Consider the following 21,471-nt stretch of genomic DNA (forward strand, 5'->3'; position numbering starts at 1 on the left):
CTCCGATCCAAGCAGGAAGAGAAGTTCCAGGGGGAGTCATGCTCGCTTTTCTCTTGTCAGCGTCCCCAAAGTGATTGATCAGGCGCTTATGAATGCCCAGGCTAAGGAGGCTTTTGACAAGTTATCCTTGTCCGTCCTGCTGCAAAACATGAAGGGGAGTGCTGTCCTCATAGCCTCCATCCATAAGTACTTGGAGACGGATGGGGTTTTAGAGTCGCGGATCGCGAATGGCACGATGGCGAAAATCTGGGCTCTGCATGAGGCGGAGAAGCAGAAGATGGTTGATCTCATTCCGTCGAAAAGGGGAAGCTGGTCAAGTTGGGCGAGGTCGCCAGGACTCAGGTAGCTGATTTGTCCGCTCGTGTGGATTATCTTGAAAGTGACAAGATGAAGCTTACCGCCCAGGTGATGGAATCCGAGGGGGAGGTCCGTGCCAAAGACGAAGTGCTTCATCGCTAGAATCTGGAGATTCGTCGTGCAACAGAGGAGGTTGCGACGTGGCAAGCTCATGCTGAGGCTGCTGAACAAGAAAAAGCCGCACTTCTGAAGTAGGTGCAGGCGTTGGGGGGGGGGAGAAGGCATCTCTGGAAACCCAGGTTCGGGAATTGGAGGAGGGGCGGGCAGCCGTCGAAGTTGAAAAAGTGCAGCTGGAGAAGCTTGTGGGCGAAGCTGCCGTAGACACGTGGGAGAGTGCCCAGTCCCACCTGGCTCTGGCTTTTCCAAGCACCGATTAGACTTGGATGCAGCTGGGTGCCTATGTGGAAAAGGGGCGCCTGTTGGTAGAGGATGAAAACGGCGATCCAGTTTTGATGCCTTTTCCTGGTCAAGGTGGGGGGACTTTGTAATTTTTCTTTAAGTACCTTGTAACAGTTTCCCTTTAATGAACGAACAGCTTTGCGATAATTCTTTTGTTTAAATTCTGTACACAAAATAACTTTATACAATTGCTGGACGATTTTGTCTTTATGAACAATTTTGAATGTATGATGCATTCGATTCTAAAATTGAACGCCTTTAGCGTGCCTGGTGAAATGGAAGCGATCCTCCTTTGGCCAGGTGAATGCATCAGGCAAAGGGGGTGTAAACAGACCCTTTGGGTGATTGTAGAAAGCCACTAAGTGGGATTGAACCGGGCAAGGGGGGCGAAAACCGGCCCCTTGGGTGAATGTAAAAAACCATTAAGTGAGATGGCACCAGGCAAGGGGGGCGAAGACCGGCCCCTTGGGTGAGATGGCATCAGGCAAGGGGGGCGAAGACCGGCCCCTTGGGTGAATGTGAAAAACCATTAAGTGAGATGGCACCAGGCAAGAGGGGCGAAGACCGGCCCCTTGGGTGAATGTAAAAAACCAAGGCTGGGAAATGATCCTTCAAAACAATCATAGGGTATAAAATCTCGTTATCATATATAAGTGGAAAAGATTTCAAAAGAACGACCAACCGCGCATGGGGTTGTCGGTTAGGCATAAAATATCCAGAGGTTGGCGGTGTTCCAAGTCCTGGGGATGTTTTTTCCCGTCAAATCTTGAAGCTTGTATGCCCCTTTGCCGATCTTGCTGGTTACGCGGTAAGGACCTTCCCAGTTAGGTCCTAGCTTGCCTTTCACCCGTCCTATGTCTGCTCTCCTTAATACGAGGGTTCCTTCGGGAAACTGGCTGGGAATGACTGAAGAGTTGACCTTCGCCGCGGTTTTCTTTTTGATGATCTCTTCCCTCAAACGGGCCCGTTCCCGGATTTCTTCCACTTCGTCAAGGTTGTTTCTGAGGAGAGATCGGTTGTCGCCCTCGTTGAACTGAAGTATTCGCCAAGTAGGTTCTCCTGTCTCGACCGGGATCATGGCCTCCGCGCTGTATGTTAAGTTGAAAGGCGACTCGCCGGTTGTAGAGTGGGGAGTGGTTCGATATGCCCACAGTACGTGATGGAGTTGATCTGGCCAATTCGCCTTTGACTCGTCCAACCTCTTCTTTATCCCTTTCAGGATGACCTTGTTTGGTGCTTCAGCCTGCCCATTAGTCCGTGGATGCTCCACTGAAGTGAAGTGTTGTTTGATGCATAGGCCTGATAACAATTCTTGGAACCTTCGATCGGCAAATTGAGTGCCGTTATCCGTTACTATGGCGGACGGGATGCCGAATCGAGTGATTATGCTTCGCCAAGTGAATTTTTGGATATTGGCTGAGGTGATGGTGGCTAAGGCCTCTGCTTGTATCCATTTGGTGAAGTAATCTATGGCGACTATCAAAAAGTTCAGTTGTCCCGTTGCTTGAGGGAAAGGCCCCAGAATGTCCATACCCCGCCTACAGAAAGGCCAAGGCGCTTGTGTTATGGTTAATTCTTCTGGTGGGGCTTTGTGGAAGTCAGCGAAAAGTTGGCAACGAGTGCATTTTCGAGTGAGGTCTGTTGCGTCCTTTTCCATTGTGGGCCAGTAGCATCCAGCACGTAACACCTTCTTGGCGAGTGAGGCGGCGCCTAAGGGGTGCCCACAACTTCCTTCATGGACCTCTCTGAGGACGTAATCCTCCCGTTCTGGATCAAGACATTTAAGCAAGGGGGTGGTGAATCCCCATCGGTACAATGTCCCCCGGACTAGGGTGTACCAAGAGCAACACCTGAGGAACCGTTGCTTCTCCTTCGAGTCGGAGGGAAGGTTACCATGGAGGATGTATCGGATGAAAGGGCCCATCCAGTTGTCTAGGATCTCCACTTGCTCCACTGCCATGACTCTTGGGTGGTAGACTGTTCCCTGGATGACGGACCGATTATTCCCGAGGCATTTGGTACTGGCGAGCTTGGACAAGATATCTGCCCGGGCGTTGCTTTCACGGGGCACATGCTGAATGGTCGCTTCATCGAAGTCGGCCATGAGTTCTTTTACTTTGAGCAGATATTTCCCGAGGAGGGTATCCTTGGTCTGATATGCACCTGTAATTTGAGACACAGCTAATTGGGAATCACTGCAAATTAATACCTTATGGGCGCCCACTTCTTTTGCTAGCTGTAGTCCGGCGATGCAAGCCTCATACTCTGCCTGATTGTTGGATGTTGGAAATGTGAAGGTGAGGGAATGCTCAAAGGTTACTCCTTGCCCATCTTCCAGCAGAATTCCAGCCCCACTGCCTCTCGGGTTAGAAGATCCATCAACCGTGTGGTCGTGGGTTCGGTTCCCACAGACGGCGCCAATGTTCTTTCCTTGAACACAAAGATACGAAACAATAGTTGATCAGTTGCTGAGGATAGAGAAGAGGAAGGACGTCAAAGTAGCAAGATGATGTAGAAGAGCTGGACCCGCCGGTGGAGGAACCTGAAAAGGTTCTCCGACGATCAAGTCAGTATACGAACTTAGTGTAAATGTATGGGAGTATCAGAATATGAAGGTAAAAAGTAATAGAGTGAGCAATGATAGAGAGTAAAGAGATTGAGATACTTCCTGTTGGTAGAGACTCTTATTTATAGAGGGGAGAGCTGACTTTTGGGCTCTTGGCAGGTAGTGCAACACGTGGCCGACCAAGGGTATTGTCGGGGGTTGCTTTTTCCGTGTCAGGTGGTCTGCCAGGACCGTACTCTATGCCACTCTTGTCTTTTAGCCTGTGGCTGGTTTGGTAGCCGTTCTGCAATCTATGTTAGGTATTCACTCATATTTTAAAATCTATGTTATTATATTTAACTCTCCATGTATATATAATCCGTCAGAAAAATTGAATGATAAATTCAAAAACTCATTCTATTTAGAAGGATCAAAGAAATTAATTAAGCCTTCGTTAAAATATATTTTAATCTCTAACAAGTTAAGGAGTCCATCTAGCATTTCTATTAAAGTTTTGTGACTTATGCTTAATGAGGTAAAACTAAATTTCTTGAAAACACTAAAATCATGAAACACTTAATAAATTAAACTTTATTAAGAAATATCTAATAATCATAATGCAAATGAATTGGTAAATATGTAATTATAACTATATATAAAATTGAGTTTTCAATTTCATATTTTAAATATTTTATATATAACAATATAATAAGTCATTTCGTACTATGTTAAATGTCAAAAGTTTATCTCTTAAGAGTGACATTTAGTGGGAGGGACAACTAAATATCCCATAAGAGATTAATTTCTTACCCATGGAATGATGGATACTCTTGGTTATATAAAAATCATGATATTCACTTATATTTAAAACAGTCACTTTGAATGTTTTATAAAAACTAAACTTTATATATTGGAATAATGTTCCATAATATTATTTATTTGATCAAATTAAATTTTCCAATTTAATTATCAAATAATAATTATTTAGCAAAAATTGGAACACTCATTAGTGTTGGAAACCACTAAGGTAAAATACACCTAGAGGGGGTGAATAGGTGTAGCAGATCACTAATCCCACTTTTCTGATTTATGCGCAAAATACAAAGCTGCTGTAGTTAATCGATTATCAACATGGATAATTGATTAATGAAAGTTGATTTAATCGATTATAGTTAGCTCGTTAATCGATTATACTGATTGATGATTCTTTGAAAAAAGGAATGTTTTTGCGATGAAAGCAGTGATGGTTTCTGATCTTTACTACCCTAATTGATTTGTGATTATTCACAGATTAACAGAAGTAAGCACCAATCGTAGTATGCAATTAAATACAGAAAGCAAGTAAAGACAAAATCGTAAAGAGATAAGGAAAGTGAAAGGTGCTCAAGGATTTTTATATGGTTCGTTTGTGGGTCCACTTGCAAACTACATCCAGGCCCCCCGATTGATCTGAGAGATTTTTCTTCACTATCATAAATGTATGTTCAATTACAGTCACACTTCCAATAACCCTAGCAAGAAATTCCTTCATGAATCTGTTGAACCTATGTGCTCGGTTTGACCACTATCTATGCCTACTAGGATACCACACCGTTCGCGAAACTGGCTCCAACCGAAACTATCGCTTGATTCAAGACTCCCTACCTTGTGAAGACACCCAATTCTCTACTTGTGGTGATACCAACACACCACGGGAATTATCCTTGAATAAAAGAAATTTCGCCGAGTTACTTTGCACACCAAATTGTACGAATACAGACTCTGAATTTGACACTACAACCGTTGACAAAATTCTCACAAACAAACCTAACACTAAGTGTGAAGATTATGCAAGGTTTTTCAATTGAATGAAAATTTTCTGCACATTGGAAAAGACTTTCTCTCTTTTCTCTCTTGTAAAAGAATGCAAGAAAAACTTCTCAAAGATCAGCAAGATAGCCTTGAAAATTAAGCTCTAAGAATCTTGAGTTTTTCTCTCTCTGGATTGAAAATTCGAAATCTATTCTCTAAAAAATGATTGTTCTGATTAAAATAACAGCTTCTATTCCTAACTGATTCTAATTGATATTAATCGATTATATGGTATATTAATCGATTAACGGGTTTTAAGAAAACAATTTTTCAGTTATGGCTTAATTGATTATTAACCTTATTAATCAATTAATATCCAGAAATCCTGGGAGATTAGGTATTGTAACTCCTTTTAATCGATTACACATTTCCTTAATCGATTAACGAATTTCAACAAGATTTAATTGATGATCAATTGAGTTAATGGATTAATACGTGTGAAAATAGTCTTTCCTAAATGCATGGTAAACTCTCTATATGATGAAGGAGCATGCAACTCATAATTTTTGAAATGATTGATTCCTTTATTTACAAAACCATGTATGCCTAATGCAAATGCATGAATCTTACTTATCATATATATATATAGAGAGAGAGAGATGTGATGCCTCAATCTATGATTTTACTTTTAGACTTTATATGAGACTACCATCTTGGGTTTACCTAACCTAAACTCAATACTAGGCAAACATCTTAGGACTCAAGAATATAAAAACAATCCTAAGTTCTACGATGTTGACATTGAGTTTTCGGTATGTTGTTTGTTGTGATGCCCAAGTCTTTAAGCTTCCATTTAACACTTTGTCTTCATCAAAACTAAGTAGGTCAATCTGGATGGCATCCTTTGATTATTTTCCATTTCAATCTCCCCCTTTTTATGATCACAAACTCTAAAACAAATCCTCTGTTTGATGGCTTGAAACTGGACAAAATGTGTTTGCAATGGTTGAATCAGAATGTGCTGCTCCCCCTCACTTCGTTCTCGCCCTCAACCATGTAAGAGGTGACAAAATGGTAGCATTTCGTGATTATATGCGGAAGCTTACTATAACCTGCAAAATAGCTCAAACAACACTTTCTTCCCTTTTGGCATGATCAAAAAGCTATGATAAAGTATGATATTAATAGCCAAAAGCAAGGAAAGTTATACACAAAATTCAATGGTCTTAATCAATTAAGAAGTCTAAAAACAATTGAACAAGTGCACAATGTTTATCATTAATCGATTATTTTCTTGGAGTTAATCGATTATTCATAATAAAGATAGATTATGACAAAAATTAGTTGTGAGACATATCTATATGTGTAAGTTTGACATGTATTACATAGAATGATTAATGGTTTTGGTTAGATCACATGCAAATCATATTAACCATTCAATAGTGGAGATACACAGCTAGATAAAATCAAAATCTCACATAATAATTAAAACATAATCCAAGTTAAAAACACAGTTTTACGAGACATTGCAAAATAAGTGCATCAAGTACATAAGTAGTTCAAAAGAAACATCAAAATACAACCAACATCAAAATACAATCTTAAAAGTAAACACACACACCCTAGACTCAAGAAAATCCTATCTAGGCTATTCTTGAGGTGGTGGTGGTTGTGATGAGCCATGTGTGGCAAGCACAATGAAGATGATGTGTTCAAGGTCTTCGGACAACCTCTATTGTTGTTGTTGGAATTCAGCTGCCATGGAGTCTCTCATAGACTGAAAATGACCATCAATACGCGCATTCAGGCGTTGTTCCTTAGCATCCAAGTGAGCAAGCCCAAAAGATGGTTCCTGAGGCTCAACATATGCCTCGATTTGTGGTTGCTCGGGGTTTAGCTCACTAGGAATCTCATCATTGTCTTCATTTGGTAAGTCTTCATTAACTTTGGCATTGTGATCCTCTTGATATTTCCATTCATTTCCATACTTGTAAATGTCCATCTTGTGTATAAGATTGTCATCTACAAGGTGCTCTCGGGAGTTTGTAGTCATTGTGTCCACATCTGACGTGTCAATTTTGTATTAGTCAATGACACGGGAGATGAAAATCCCATAGGTGTGAAGAAGATCTTTGCTCCTGACCTTAACACAGTTTTGATGAAGACACCAACATTACCAAAAAGAAGAAAATGAAGAATACTTATATAGACAAAGAAGACAAAGCTTTAAGACAAATTAGTCTAAGTCTAAATAGGTACTTCTATCCTATACTCTCGAATATACAATAGTAGTAATGCCCAAACTATTTTTTTAAGAAAGTTGAAATACTTCAAGTATAAACAAAACAATTTTCAAAAATAGTGTGTAACATGTTACTGTATCTATGTAACAGGTTACATAAGTGAGAAAACCAACTATCCAAACAAAAACTGTGCAGGTAATCGATTACTCAAATTTTTTAATCGATTACTCTAATTAAATTTAATTTCCAGTTACACAACATGTTTGAGTAATTGATTACTCAAGGCTGTAATCGATTACTGAGAGCTATTGCACCAGTTTTCATATTTCAAATTGAATGGTTTGCATCCCAAACGAAATGGTTTCGTTCCAATCAATTCCTATCCTTTCAAAGAGTTGTTATGGCTGATTGGAAAGCCTATTTAAAGGCATTTAAACTTATAATCAAACATATAACTCTTACACAAACTTTCAAACATAATTCTGAAAATTCTTTGAAATATTTTCTGCACGTTTTGCAACTTGTTCTTAAACTTTCAAAGTGAATTTTATAAGTTGCTTGAAGTAAAGTGTTTCAAAGTTTTACAAACATATAAGAGCATTATTACTTAGTATACAAAAAGTTATCGGATTGCAAGTAATATTACATTCAATACTTGAAAAGACAATCCTACCATTGTTGTAAATTCTTCAGTGACATTTCATAAATCTTTCTTTCACAAGGGTGTGATAAGAAAAAGGGATAGAGTCACTTGAAAAGGTACTTTTCAAGAGTGACATAAGTATTATTGAGTGTGTAAGGTATTTAGAGGTCTTAGGGTGAGATATTGTAATTACAACTCATAATATTTAGTGAAGAAATCTCTTGTGCTGCAAGAGTACTGGATGTAGCCTTCGGTGGACACGAAGGTGAACCAATATAAAATTTTGGTTTACTCTCTTCTACTTTATCTCATGATTTTTTATTTGTTATTTTTATGTATAATTTCTCCGCTACACTTAACTTTTGATTTTGCAGAAAAAATGGCCATAATTTTAAGTCAACTAATTCACCCCCCTCTTAGTTGCAATCTTAACAATTGGTATCAAAACTATTTTTGAGTATGTTATTCTCAAATCTAATCCTATATCGAAGATGTAACACCATGAAAATTTCATATATTTTATTAATTATTTATTTTTAATAAGAATTAATTTTATAAATTAATCGTTAATGAATTAGGCTAAACCGTAGTTGAGTGTTAGTCTTGTTTTGTGAATTCCTATCTTGTGGTAAATTTTCGTAATTTTCTGTGGCGAAAAGTTTTTGGACTGCTGTCGGGCCCAAATTCGCCCGAATTCGGCCCACAAACGTGTTTTTGAGTTCCGTAGCTCGGAATTGAATTTCGATTGCGCCTCTGGCTTCGAAATGTTATTTCAAGTCAGGATAGACATCAAGTGTATCCAAAACGCATTTCCAAATATTTTTCCACTCTGAATTCGGCATTTCGAAATTCTGACCGTAATCGGAAGAGTTTAATATCCAACCAAGTATTAGCCGACAATACTTGGGCATAGTCTCATCCTGAATGATTCACCGAAAAAGTCACTTCATTTTCCCTAGTGAAACTTGTGTGGCAAGCAAGCGAAACTACTCATCTTTACACTAAATTCCGTAAACCCTTCACTTACCCATTGCACCATTAATCTTGGAAACCCTTGTTTTACCTCCATAAATCAGATTCAATTCGCCTTAAATATGATTTAACCCCTTTAAAAGAGCCCTTTACTCTTGAAACCTTTGGCTTGCTTCTCTAAGGCTAATTCGTTTCCTTTAAAAGGACCATTTAACCTAGAGCACCCTTGACATTTCATTCCACATTCTTCTTCATTTGGCTCCCAAGAACTTCAATGTAAACCTCATCCCTTTTATTCTTAATCTTTTAGAAAATCTAGCCGTTCATTGTTTTCGATATTAGAGTATGATGTTTAAGCGTATGTTACGAACATTTTTAACCGTCAAAATTTTCTAAAAAACCTTCCTATCTGTTGTTATACAAAAGAACGCGAAACATGAGTTTTCGTGAATCTAGAAATTGTTGTTTTGGAAACCATGAAATCTTGTTGTTCATGGGGCTGTTTTAGTGTTTTGAATATATGATGTTATTTATATTGATGAAAGATGATGATTTTGAAATCAAAGAAATATGAAATCAAATATATATTTTAAATCGAAATGTCGTTTTGATCATGAGATCAATCCTTGTGAAAAGGTGTTGAAATAATCATGAACACGGTAGGGATCGGGAATGAGACTTTTGAGGATAAAGGATGGTTCTGGATTATGAATCTTGGACGGGATGGATGAAAGTCTCGGATGTCTTCGAATGGATTAAAAAATGATGTTTTTATCTTAGAGTTAGTAGGAAAGCGATTTAACTCGGGAATCATTGATTTCTGTTTTGTGTTAGTTTCGAGGCGTTCAAAGTCGGACAACCGATCAATTCACGGAAAGGGAATCAACCAGGCTACAACCCAAGGTGAAAGAGAATACATCGTGACATAGTGGTGTCCGAATATGACACCAGGACCTTCCAACTATCTCGAAAGTTGGGAGTTATTTCTGTTTTGCTAGAAACTAATACTTAACCAAATGATTTCGTGTCTGGATTAATTACGATGTTTATTTATGCTGAATGCCCCTAAGATAGTATAAAATATCAAGTCCCGTGGTTGTTATCCGTGAAGGAACACCACTCGAGAAACTAAAATGCATTAGGATCGAAAGCAACGGAGAGTTTCGATCCAATAGCCCAAAAAGGCGAGGAAAATGGTCCTGGTAATTGGACCACCTCGCCCGGGCGAGCTAGGCTTGCTTGGGCGATGGAAAAATAGAGAAAAATGGTTCTAAATAGCGCTTGGGCGTTTCTCGCCTAGGCGAGGGCAAGAGGGCCCGTTTTGGGCGTTCTTGGCGCCCGAGCGACCGCATTTCGCCTAGGCAAGTCCAGACATGTATTTTGACCAGTTTTTGGTGAATTTTTAGCTTGAGCGATAGTCCCCTCGCTCGAGCGAGAACCATGCAGGATATTGAGTCTGTTTTGATGAATTGGTCGCTTGAGCGACAGTCTCTCGCTTGGGCGAAAGACAAACATAAGTTGTGAGTGACTGTTTTTGATTGATTTATTGCTTAGGCAATAGACCTAGCTTGGGTGTGAAGTGTATTTACACTTGGGAAAGACCATGGCTCAGAGGATTGAGTCTAAATCAACAAACTTATACTATTACTTTTGGTTCTTGCACCTTATATGGACAATGATTCCGACGGGAATGTTGTGAGCAAGGCTATGCCTAAAAAAGGATTACATGATACCACGCAGCGAGGTCGTCTGACCGTAAGAGGCTTGGTCGTGTGGCCGTCCAGGGTAAGTCAGCGATGGTTCGTAGTGGTAGGGATGTTATTCCTATATTATATGATACCACGTAGCGAGGTCGTCTGACCGTAAGAGGCTTGGTCGTGTGGCCGTCCAGGGTAAGTCAGCGATGGTTCGTAGTGGTAGGGATGTTATTCCTATATTATATGATACCACGCAGCGAGGCTGTCTGACCGTAAGAGGCTTGGTCGTGTGGTCGTCCAGGGTAATTCAGTGATGGTTCATAGTGGTAGGGATGTTATTCCTATATTACGTGATAACGTAAGATCGGGTCCCACAAGAAGCATTCCTTTGGGAGATGTCTTAGGATGGGCCGATCATTTTAGAAGACTAATTAAAATATTTAATCGGCTAACTTCGGTTAGTGTGCATATTTATTATAAATAACGAAGTAGTGGAGAGGAAATTTACGGGAGACGAACGAGCCTCGTGATGTTGAGAGGGACGGCGATGGCGGTGATTCGTCAGCAAAGTCTTGAGGGAGAGTCTAGGTGAAACGAGTCCCCTTTATTCCTAGATGAGGTATTCTGTTGGATCGGACAGTTCTCACAGCACAAACTAGACGATCTCTGACAACCCCTCTTTGCAATCAAGATCAATGAGAGGGATGCCTAGAAAGTGTTTGATACGACACCATCCTGAAATGGACCATTCTTCGGAATCGATCTATCATATATATATATATATATCCTTGCGAGGAATAACTTTTGGTGCGATCAAATCGGCTTGTTATGGGACCTGTACTCTTGGTTATTTCCGGATAGTATATTCGGAGGATATTGGTGTAAGGATGGATGAAATAAGCATAACATTCATACATTGAGATCGTGGATGTTAAATCCCCATGATCCGAGTTATAACCGCAATCAACATTGTGCATTATGTTTGTGATCTATATTGTGTATATTATGCGTGTCCGTCTGGATGTGATATTTCGTGTAATTCCACGCCGTCAATGAATTATATTCATTAGATGTCTTATTCTCTCTTCTTTTCTTTTCTTTCTGCTTGTTCTCGGTTCGCGTTCTCGTTCAAATGGACCGTATGGCGAGGATTCGGAGCTACCGATTCTCGATGTCCCAGAAGGGGACATGGAGTAGTGATGGATATAGATATACCTACATAGGCCCTTGTGCCTTAGAGCTAGAGATGGTTTGTGACTGCTCTACGATGCGCTTCCCTTCTCAGCATGCAAACTTGGAGGCTTCATTCACCTTGCCTGCTTGGAGATTTGCGCCTACAACGCCATCCATTCAGTCTGTGATCTCTCACGGACCCACGGATGTTAGACCTCTCTTCCAATTCTGAGACAGAGGAGGACCCCAGCCAGTGTTCTAGTACACCTGCTAACCCCGGAGCTAGTCGCTAGTGGTCATTTCTATTTCTAGTTGCCCTTGAGGCGAGTATCTGTGTAGGGTACTTATAATGTTCTGAATAAACCAGACTATTGTATATATTTCAGTTTAGATTAAGATGTATTCCGCTTTGCCTTTGTATATGTTTGCAGTTATTTCAATAAAGGATCATTCCATGTATTATTGTTGTTTTTTCCGCATTTTAGGTTACTAAATGTGATGTTCCGAAAAAGAATTAAATGTAAATGAAGAGTTTACATTATAAAATTTTTTTTAACCATTTTTGGGCAATATTGTTGGAGTAATTTTCGAGGCGTTACAGAAGATGGCCTCAAGATCATTCCTAGGAGAAGGTTCCAACATCAACCACCCTTCAAGCTTTGTTGGAGAGTGCTATGACTTTTGGAAAATCAAAATGAGAATCTTCATAGAATCTCAAGACTTGGACATATGGAATGCAATTGAAGAAGGACCATATGAACCCTTCAACATAGTCAATAGTGTAAGGGAAGTAAAGCCCAAATCTTTATGGAAAGATGAAGATAAAAAGAAGGTGCAATATGATCTCAAAGCAAAGAACATCCTCACTTCAGCACTTGGCATTGATAAGTTCTTTAGAGTATCAAACTGCAAATCTGCCAAAGAAATGTGGGATACTCTAGAGACTACACATGAAGGAACTAAGGAGGTAAAGAGGTCGAGACTCAACAGTCTTTCCCAAGAATATGAAATGTTTCGTATGAAACCTAGAGAGAAAACTCTGGATCTTCAAAAGAGATTTACTGACCTCACAAATCACCTTATTGCACTTGGTAAGGTACTATAAAATAGTGACTTGAACTTGAAGGTTCTAGATCATTCACCAGAACGTGGCAACCAAAGGTAACAACCATTTCTGAAAAGAAAAGTTTATCAAAAATGTCATTGGCTGCTTTGTTTGGTAAATTGCAGGAACAAGATTTAGAATTCAGCCAACTTGACCAACATGAAGAGCAAGAGAAGAAAAAGAAGAATATCACTCTCATGGCAAAAGTAGACAAATATGAATCATCAGAAGATGAATCTGAGAAGGAAGAGATGGAAGACATGAGTCTTCTTGTAAATAAGTTCAGCAATTTCCTTAAAAGGAACAAGAGTGCTAAAAGTGGACAAATGAGGAAATTCACCAAGAACAATGACGCCTCCACTTCAAAGCAAAACTTCACATGCTTTGAATGTGGCAAGCCTGACCATATGAAGATGAACTGTCCAAACCTGAAAAAGAATTCTTTCAAAGGGAAGAATGAAATGAGGACTAGACGGAGAGCCTATATTACTTGGGAAGACCATGATACCAGTTCCGCCTCTGAGCAAGAAAATGAAGAACAAGCACATATCTCTTTAATGGCATCTCATCATTCTAATGATGAAGAGGTAAACGACACTAAACTATATTCTTCTGAATTACAAACTGCATTTAATGAGTTGCATGATGAATATGTCAAACTCACAAAAATGTTTCTAGAACAAAAAACTGAGTTAGATGTATTTAGAAACAAACCCTCACCATCTTCATGTCAAAATTGCATTGCTCTTGAAATAAAGTTTCAACATTAAGTATTGAACTTAATAAGCTGAACAAGAGCAGTAAAAGTGTGGAAAAGATCATTAATTATCAAAGACACTCAACAGAGCGAAGAGGTCTTGGCTATTCAAAAAGCCATGTTTCTAAGAAACAAAGTGTCCCAACAAAGATAAACTTTCATAAACAACGTATCCATGCATTTGAACATAGTAATAATAAATCTAGGATACATAACCATCAACCCACTTGTACATATTGTAAAAACTATGGGCATACACCAAATACTTCCATAATTAGAAAATATGGTGTACCCCTAGGTCATTATAGATGGATTGAGAAAGGTACTAACCAGGTAGGACCCAAAGAATATTGGGTACCTAATAAAACTTAATCTGTTTTGCAGGATAATTTGAGAGTCGCGTACAACTTATGGTACTTGGACAGCGGCTGCTCAAAGCACATGATGGGCGATAGAAATAAGTTCTCTGTCCTTACTCCAAGGGACAAAGGCTATGTCACATATGGCGATAATAACAAAGGAAAAATACTTGGAGTTGGTAGAATCGGAAAGCCACCCTCAACAACTATAAAGGTGTATTGTATGTTAAAGGACTCAAGCACAACCTACTAAGCATAAGTAATTTATGTGGCAAAGGCTTTCATGTGGCATTCTACATGGATAAGTGCATCATCCAAAGTAAGAATTCTCAAAACTCTAAACTTATTGGTAAGAGGATAAATAATATATATATGATTGACATATACTCCTCTTTACCAATAACATGTTTNTCAAGCACAACCTACTAAGCATAAGTCAATTATATGACAAAGGCTTTCATGTGGCATTCTACACGGGTAAGTGCATCATCGAAAGTAAGAATTCTCAAAACTCTAAACTCATTGGTAAAAGGATAAATAATATATATATGATTGACATAGACTCATCTTTACCAATAACATATTTAGTTACTAATGACAATGATGATGTATGGCTTTGGCATAGGAGAATTGCTCATATTCATATGGACCATTTGAATAAACTCATAAAGAAATATTTAGTTGTTGGTTTACCCAAAATGAAGTTTGTTAAAGACAAACTATGTAGTTCTTGTCAAATCGGTAAACAAACAAAAACTTATTTTAAACCTAAGCACATGGTTTCTTCCGATAGACCATTGCAGTTACTGCACATGGCCTTATTTGGCCCCTCAAGGACAAAAAGTTATGGTGGTAACTACTATGATCTTGTTATAGTAGACGACTTTTCGAGATATACTTGGACTATATTCTTAGTTCATAAGAATGAGGGATTCAAAGCCTTTAGCATTTATGCTAAAAGAGTTCAAAATGAAAAATCACTAAAAATCGCTATTATAAGAAGTGATCATAGGGGAGAATTTTAAAACTCTTCGTTAGAAGAATTCTGTGATGATCTTGGCATCAACACAATTTTTCTGCTCCTAGAACTCCACAACAAAATGGTACTGTAGAGAGAAAGAATCGATCTTTAGAAGAACTGGCTCGTACAATATCGAACGAAACTAACCTCCCAAAATATATTTGGGCTGATGCAGTAAGTACTGCATGTTATGTTTCAAATCGAGTTCTTATAAGATCAATTCTTAAGAAAACCCCCTATGAACTCTTTAAAGGTAGAAAACTAAACATTTCTTATTTGCATGTATTTGGTTGTAAATTCTTTGTTTTAAATAATGGTAAAGATAAATTAGGCATGTTTGATGCAAAATTTGATGAAGGCATGTTTGATGTATCTTTTGATGAAATAAATCTTCTAATAAAGGATGGGTTAACTCTTGATGAAGAGGACTTGCCAAGTTCCCCGTCTAATAAAAAGTCTATTATTGATTCTACAACTAAATCTGAGCATTTGAAAATGGATGATAATCTATCCTCTCAAGAAGAGCATATTCACTCTGATTTACCAAAAGAATGGAGAACTCATCGAGCTCATTCCATTGACAACATCATTGATGATATTAGCAAGGGTATTACTACCCGTTCTTAATGCTAGAAGATACAAGTCTTAACATGGCATTCGTCTCTCAAATAGAACCCTCCAAGATTGTTGATGCAATCGAGGATAAACACTGGATTCTTGCAATGCAAGAAGAATTAAACCAGTTTGAGAGAAATAAAGTTTGGGAACTTGTTCCTAGACCGAAAAACAGGCATGTTATTGGAACTTGGTGGGTATTTCAAAATAAATCTGATAAAAATTGTATTATTGTTAGAAATATAGCTAAACTAGTAGCCCAAGGATACAATCAGGAAGAAGGTATAGAATTTGATGAAACCTTCACTTCGTTTGCTAGACTTGAAGCTATTAGGCTATTACTTGCATATGTCTGCTCTTTGAATATTTAGTTATATCGAATGGATGTAAAGAGTGTTTTCCTCAACGAATATATTCCAGAAGAAGCGTTTGAAGAACAACCTCTTGATTTTGAAGAACACAAACATCCTTCTCATGTTTACAAATTAAAGAAAGCTCTCTATGGCTTGAAGCAAGCTCCACGTGCATGGTATGATCGTCTAACAAATTTTCTACTTGAAAAAGGATTTACCAAAGGAAAGGTCGACACTACACTCTTTATAAAGAAAATAAATCATCATACTCTTCTTGTTCAAATTTATGTAGATGATATTATTTTTTATTCTACTAATGAGGTTTTGTGTAGTGATTTTGGCAAAATGATGCAAGAAGAGTTTGAAATGTCCATGATGGGGAAGTTGAATTACTTCCTTGGATTACAAATAAAACAATTTGATAATAGAATTTTTGTAAGTCAATTCAAGTATTGCAGAGATTTGCTGAAAATATTTGATATGGATGACTGCAAGCCAATAGCTACTCCTATGGGATCCGGTACTTATAGTGATACAGATGAATCTGGAAAATGCATTGAAATATCAAAGTATCAAGGTATAATTAGATCTCTTTTATATTTAACTGCCAATAGACTTGATATCATGTTTAGTGTATGTCTGTGTGCACGCTATCAATCTAAACCAAAAGAATCACACTTAGTTGTTGTTAAGAGAATCATGAAATATCTTAAAGGCACAACTGACGTGGGATTGTGGTATCCAAAAGGAAGTATATGTGATTTGGTTGGTTATTCAGATTCAGATTTTGCTGGATGCAAAACTGAGAGGAAAAGTACAAGTGACACTTGTCATATTTTAGGAAATACTTTAGTCTCTTGGTCTTGCAAGAAACAAGCATGTGTTATCCAAAGCACTGCTGAAGCTGAATATATATAGCAGCAGGTAGTTGTTGTGCCCAACTGTTGTGGCTTAAACAACAATTACGAGATTATGGCTTAGACTTAGGCTGCACTCCTCTAAAATGTGACAATACTAGTGCTATAAACATCAAAGAATCCATTTGTGCATTCTAGAACCAAACACATAGATATAAGGCATCACTTCCTTAGGGACCATGTCCAAAAGAAAGATGTGACTGTAGAATTCTTCATACTTATAACCAACTAGCATATATTTTCACTAAACCCTTTGCTAAAGAACCTTTTTATAAAACTAGACGTGAATTAGGCATTCTTGATGAAGCTTACCTATCTTAACATGATTATATAATTATATGTGTGTTTCATTATGTTTATCTAATGCCTATTTGTACTTAAATGTGTTCATTTATGTTTAAAACTTTTAAATTTTGGGTCAAAAATCATTTTCATAGCATAAAAATGCGTAAAATTAATTTCTTCAGGGGTCAGTAATCGATTACACTGGAGAGTAACCGATTGCAGGTTGAACAGGGAGTTTCATTAACCGATTCCTCAAATACTGTAATCGATTACTCAAAGCTACTGTTTGAAATTTTTAAAATTTTAAAACTGAGTAACCGATTACTCTGTGCAGATATATATATGAGTTTCTGCATTTTTTCAAACTCATCTTCTTCCTCCTTCTCTCTCACTCATGTAACACCCCCTCAAAACTCTAAAATATTCATTTTTTATCCGTTTTGAGTGATTTTTGTGTCCATTCATAATACATTTTCAATTCTAAACACTTATATACCATCATTTTCGTGATTAGTGGACCAAATAAAAAAATCCCAAATCTATCAAACACAAAAACCTAGAACCTTCAAAAACCCAATCCATGGCATCTTCTTCAAGAACAAAGAAGCAACGCACTAATGTGACTCAAAAGAAGCAAGGGACTTCATCCTTGGAGTCTAACCCTCTAGTTTTAACAAGACTTCTCGCAAACGATGAACAACGCAAAGTCTTCGAAAAACACTTCTATGGACGAACCATATTTACTTCAAAATACGGTAATGTCGGGACTTTGAGATTAAAGATTTTCTTTTCCCTTATCTTGTACGACAAAAAAACATTTTCAATTTTTGCTATGAATAAATGATATTTATCCTGAACTTGTTAGAGTATTTTACTACAACTTGAACTTCTGGAAAAACTCTCTTACTTCCTATGTGAAAGGAAAAGACATTGTTTTGGATTTGAAAACTTTTAGTCCATTGTGTTGTAACATACCCACTCAAGGTAGCACAACAGGTTTCGGCCTTGTTTTGTGAATGGGATAACTACGATTGAAAAAGATTTTTACTATTCTCTGTGTAGAATTTCAAAAGGGGAAATAGAAATGCATAAGCAACAGGGCTTTGGTGAGACTGTTAAGAATAGAGATATCCTATTTGATGGACATCTTAAACTTGAGGACTGTTTGCTTCATTATTTTCTAAGCTATGTCATTTTGCCTAAATTTTCAAACCATTCTCAAATAAGTGATTAAGGATTCCTAAAAACAAAAGTTCAAACCAATTCATGGTTTGTAACGTTGTACATAGGAATAATATGCAAAAAGTGCTATCAATCAATGTATTGTTACTTGACATTAAAAGGGTGATAAATAATAAATCTAACATCTAACATTTATTTTTCGCAACTAACATTTACTTTCTGACATTTACTTTCCGCAACTAACATTAATTTTTTTTCATTTACTTTTCTGCAACCAACATTTATTTATTGCTTTATTCTTTTATTTTTATACCAACCTTTTGAAAGAAGCGGTACAGTTAACTACTAACTTTATTCTTTTGTTCATTTTATTATTCTTTGATACCAAATTTTCGTAGGAAATGGTATGGTTAACTTAATAAAATGAAATCGACCTTTATGTATGGTTAAAAGGAAGCCGAAAAGGGAGTAAATAAATAAAGTCACTAATTAAATAAATTGTTCATCACTCATCACTTTAATTAAATAAATAAACTTGCAACAAATGGAATTGAGTTGTAACGAAATCTGCTTTCAACGAATTGGCGTCGCTGCAGAGGAATTGTGTTTTAATAAAAATTTTTATATAGTGTATTATATCATTAATAATTGTGCATAAAAATTTTCACTTTCCTTTTTTTTTTACAAATTAAATTTTTAATTTGCATACAAATGTAAAATACAAACTTTGTAAATTAATTTCTTTTCTTACTAATCTTTCTTTGGAAATAGACAGATATCCTTTTTGGTGTTTTCATTTCAGCAAAATGGACCAACATCTTGATATCGAAACTGAAATAAAAAATTTCATCAAGGAGTTTCAGCAGAAGCTCGGCAAGGTACATCAAAAGTTACAAGAACTACCAAATCATCTAGAGAACACAAAGGAACAAAACTTTTGGTGTCACGGTTGTGCTAATCAAAAGAAGGTCTACTTCATCAATGACCAACAACCATCTTACGAAAATCAAAACAAACTGGAGGAAATACTGGAGAAATTCATGAAGACCACCATTAGGCATCAAAAAAGCATAATGATGCTATCAAAAATATGGAGGATCAGATTAGACACATAGCTGAACATCATTAAGCTATTTCAGAACATTGCGAAAGTATTATAACCAGAAGTGGAAAAATGGTGGGAAGGGTTATTGAAAATGAAAAATAAATAGAAAGAGAAGAAGGAAAAGGAAAATAAAAAAATATACATAAAAAAATAGATGTACCAGAAACTAGTATGGTGCAAAAATAAGAAAAACAATACCCGCTAGTTCAGAAAAATAATACCCTATCTCACAGCTCCATCAAAAGCCAAAAAGGAGGAGCAATTTGCTCGGTTCATAGAAATCTTCAAATCATTGCAAATCAACATTCCATTTTCCGAAGCCTTGGAACAAATGCCAACATACTCAAAATTTATGAATGAACTACTCTCAAAGAATAGGAGCTATTAGGAGAAAGAAGTTATTCAGCTTAATGCAACTTGTAGTGCAATCATTCAAACCAACATTCCTCATAAGCTGAAGGACTCAGGAAGTGTGACTATTCGAGTCACAATTGGAACAGTTTCAATAAGCAAAGCACTTGTTGATCTTGGGGCAAGTGTTAGCTTAATGATACTATCCATGATATGGAGAATTAGAGGGTTCTAATTAAAGCCAACAAGATTCTCTCCGCAACTAGCCAATAGATCCATCAAGTATCTAGAAGGGGTTGCAAAAGATGTGTTGGTAAGAGTTGATAAATTCTTGATTCATGTGGATCTTGCTGTGATTGATATCTCCGAAGATGTGGAAATCCCACTCATTTTGGGACGACCATTCATGAGGACAAAAATTATGGGGATAAACATGGAAAATGGAAAACTAATAGTTCGAGTGGAAAATGACGAAATTCAGTTTGACATTTTGAAGGTGATGCATCATCCAAGAGAAAAAGGGGAATGATTTCAGATCGATATCCTTGAAGAAATTTGCTAAGAACAACCTCAACCTCATGACTCTTGGGAGATGCAAGAACTCAATCTGGAGGAAGGAGAAAAATAAAATTTAATCAGAAGTCTTTCTAATGATCAAATTTCTCCATTAACAAAGCCTGAAAAAGAACAAGGTGGAGATGACAAAGAAGAAAATGAACTGGAATTCAAGGAGTTACCTTTGCATTTAAAATATGTATTCTTATAAGGAAACACCATCAAACCAGTCATCAACAGTAATTCACTTTCCACCTTGGAGGAACAAAAGTTGGGACAAGTCTTGGAGAAACACCAATAGGTGATTGGTTGGACTCTAAAAGATTTGAATTGAATCAGTCCTTCATATTGCATGCAAAAAATCATGATGGAGGATGATCACAAACTAGTGGTTCAACCACAAAGAAGGCTCAATCCGACGATGAAACAAGTTGTTTAGAAAGAAGAGGTCAAAATGTTAGAAGCTGGAAAAATTTACCCCATTTCGGACAGCAAATGGGTAAATCCTGTTCAAGTGGTGCCGAAAAAAGGAGGAATGATGGTAATCAGAAACGACAACAATGAACTCATTCCAACTAGAGTTGTTACTGGTTGGAGGGTGTGCATTGATTATCATAAACTCAATGCAGCCACCAGAAAAGGTCATGTTCCCTTACACTTCCTGGATCATATGCTTGAATGATTATCAGTACGAGCCTTCTAATACTTCCTTGATGGATATTCGGGATACAACCAAATTATTGTGGATCCACAAAACCAAGAAAAGACAACATTTACATGTCCTTTTGGTGTCTATGCTTACAAAAAGTGTTAGGTATCAGTGGACAGGACACACCTAGAAGGGGGGAGGTTGAATAGGTGTCGTGGTTACCAATTACCGCTTTTTGCACCAAAGCCCTATTCTGGAAAAAACCTCAGTTAATCGATTAACACTCTGTCTTAATCGATTAACTCCCAGAAAAGAGCAGGTTGCAGAATGGCTTATTGCTCAGCCACTCACCAATAGTCAGATACAAATAAAGCAAATATACTTGAACAAAATTAAA

General features: G+C 37.4%; 1 protein-coding gene across 1 annotated transcript; it reads right to left on the reverse strand.

Moving 5' to 3' along the window:
- Positions 1-394: 394 nt before the first annotated feature.
- Positions 395-7,145, reverse strand: LOC109340679. Its single transcript, XM_019578395.1, has 3 exons — positions 6,881-7,145; positions 1,573-3,186; positions 395-714 (listed from the first exon to the last, which is right to left on the reverse strand). Exons 1-3 carry the CDS (start codon positions 7,143-7,145, stop codon positions 395-397), a joined length of 2,199 nt encoding a protein of 732 aa, XP_019433940.1.
- Positions 7,146-21,471: the final 14,326 nt, after the last annotated feature.

The sequence above is a fragment of the Lupinus angustifolius genome, unplaced genomic scaffold (assembly GCF_001865875.1).
Source record: "Lupinus angustifolius cultivar Tanjil unplaced genomic scaffold, LupAngTanjil_v1.0 Scaffold_230, whole genome shotgun sequence".
NCBI classification, from domain to species: domain Eukaryota; kingdom Viridiplantae; phylum Streptophyta; class Magnoliopsida; order Fabales; family Fabaceae; genus Lupinus; species Lupinus angustifolius.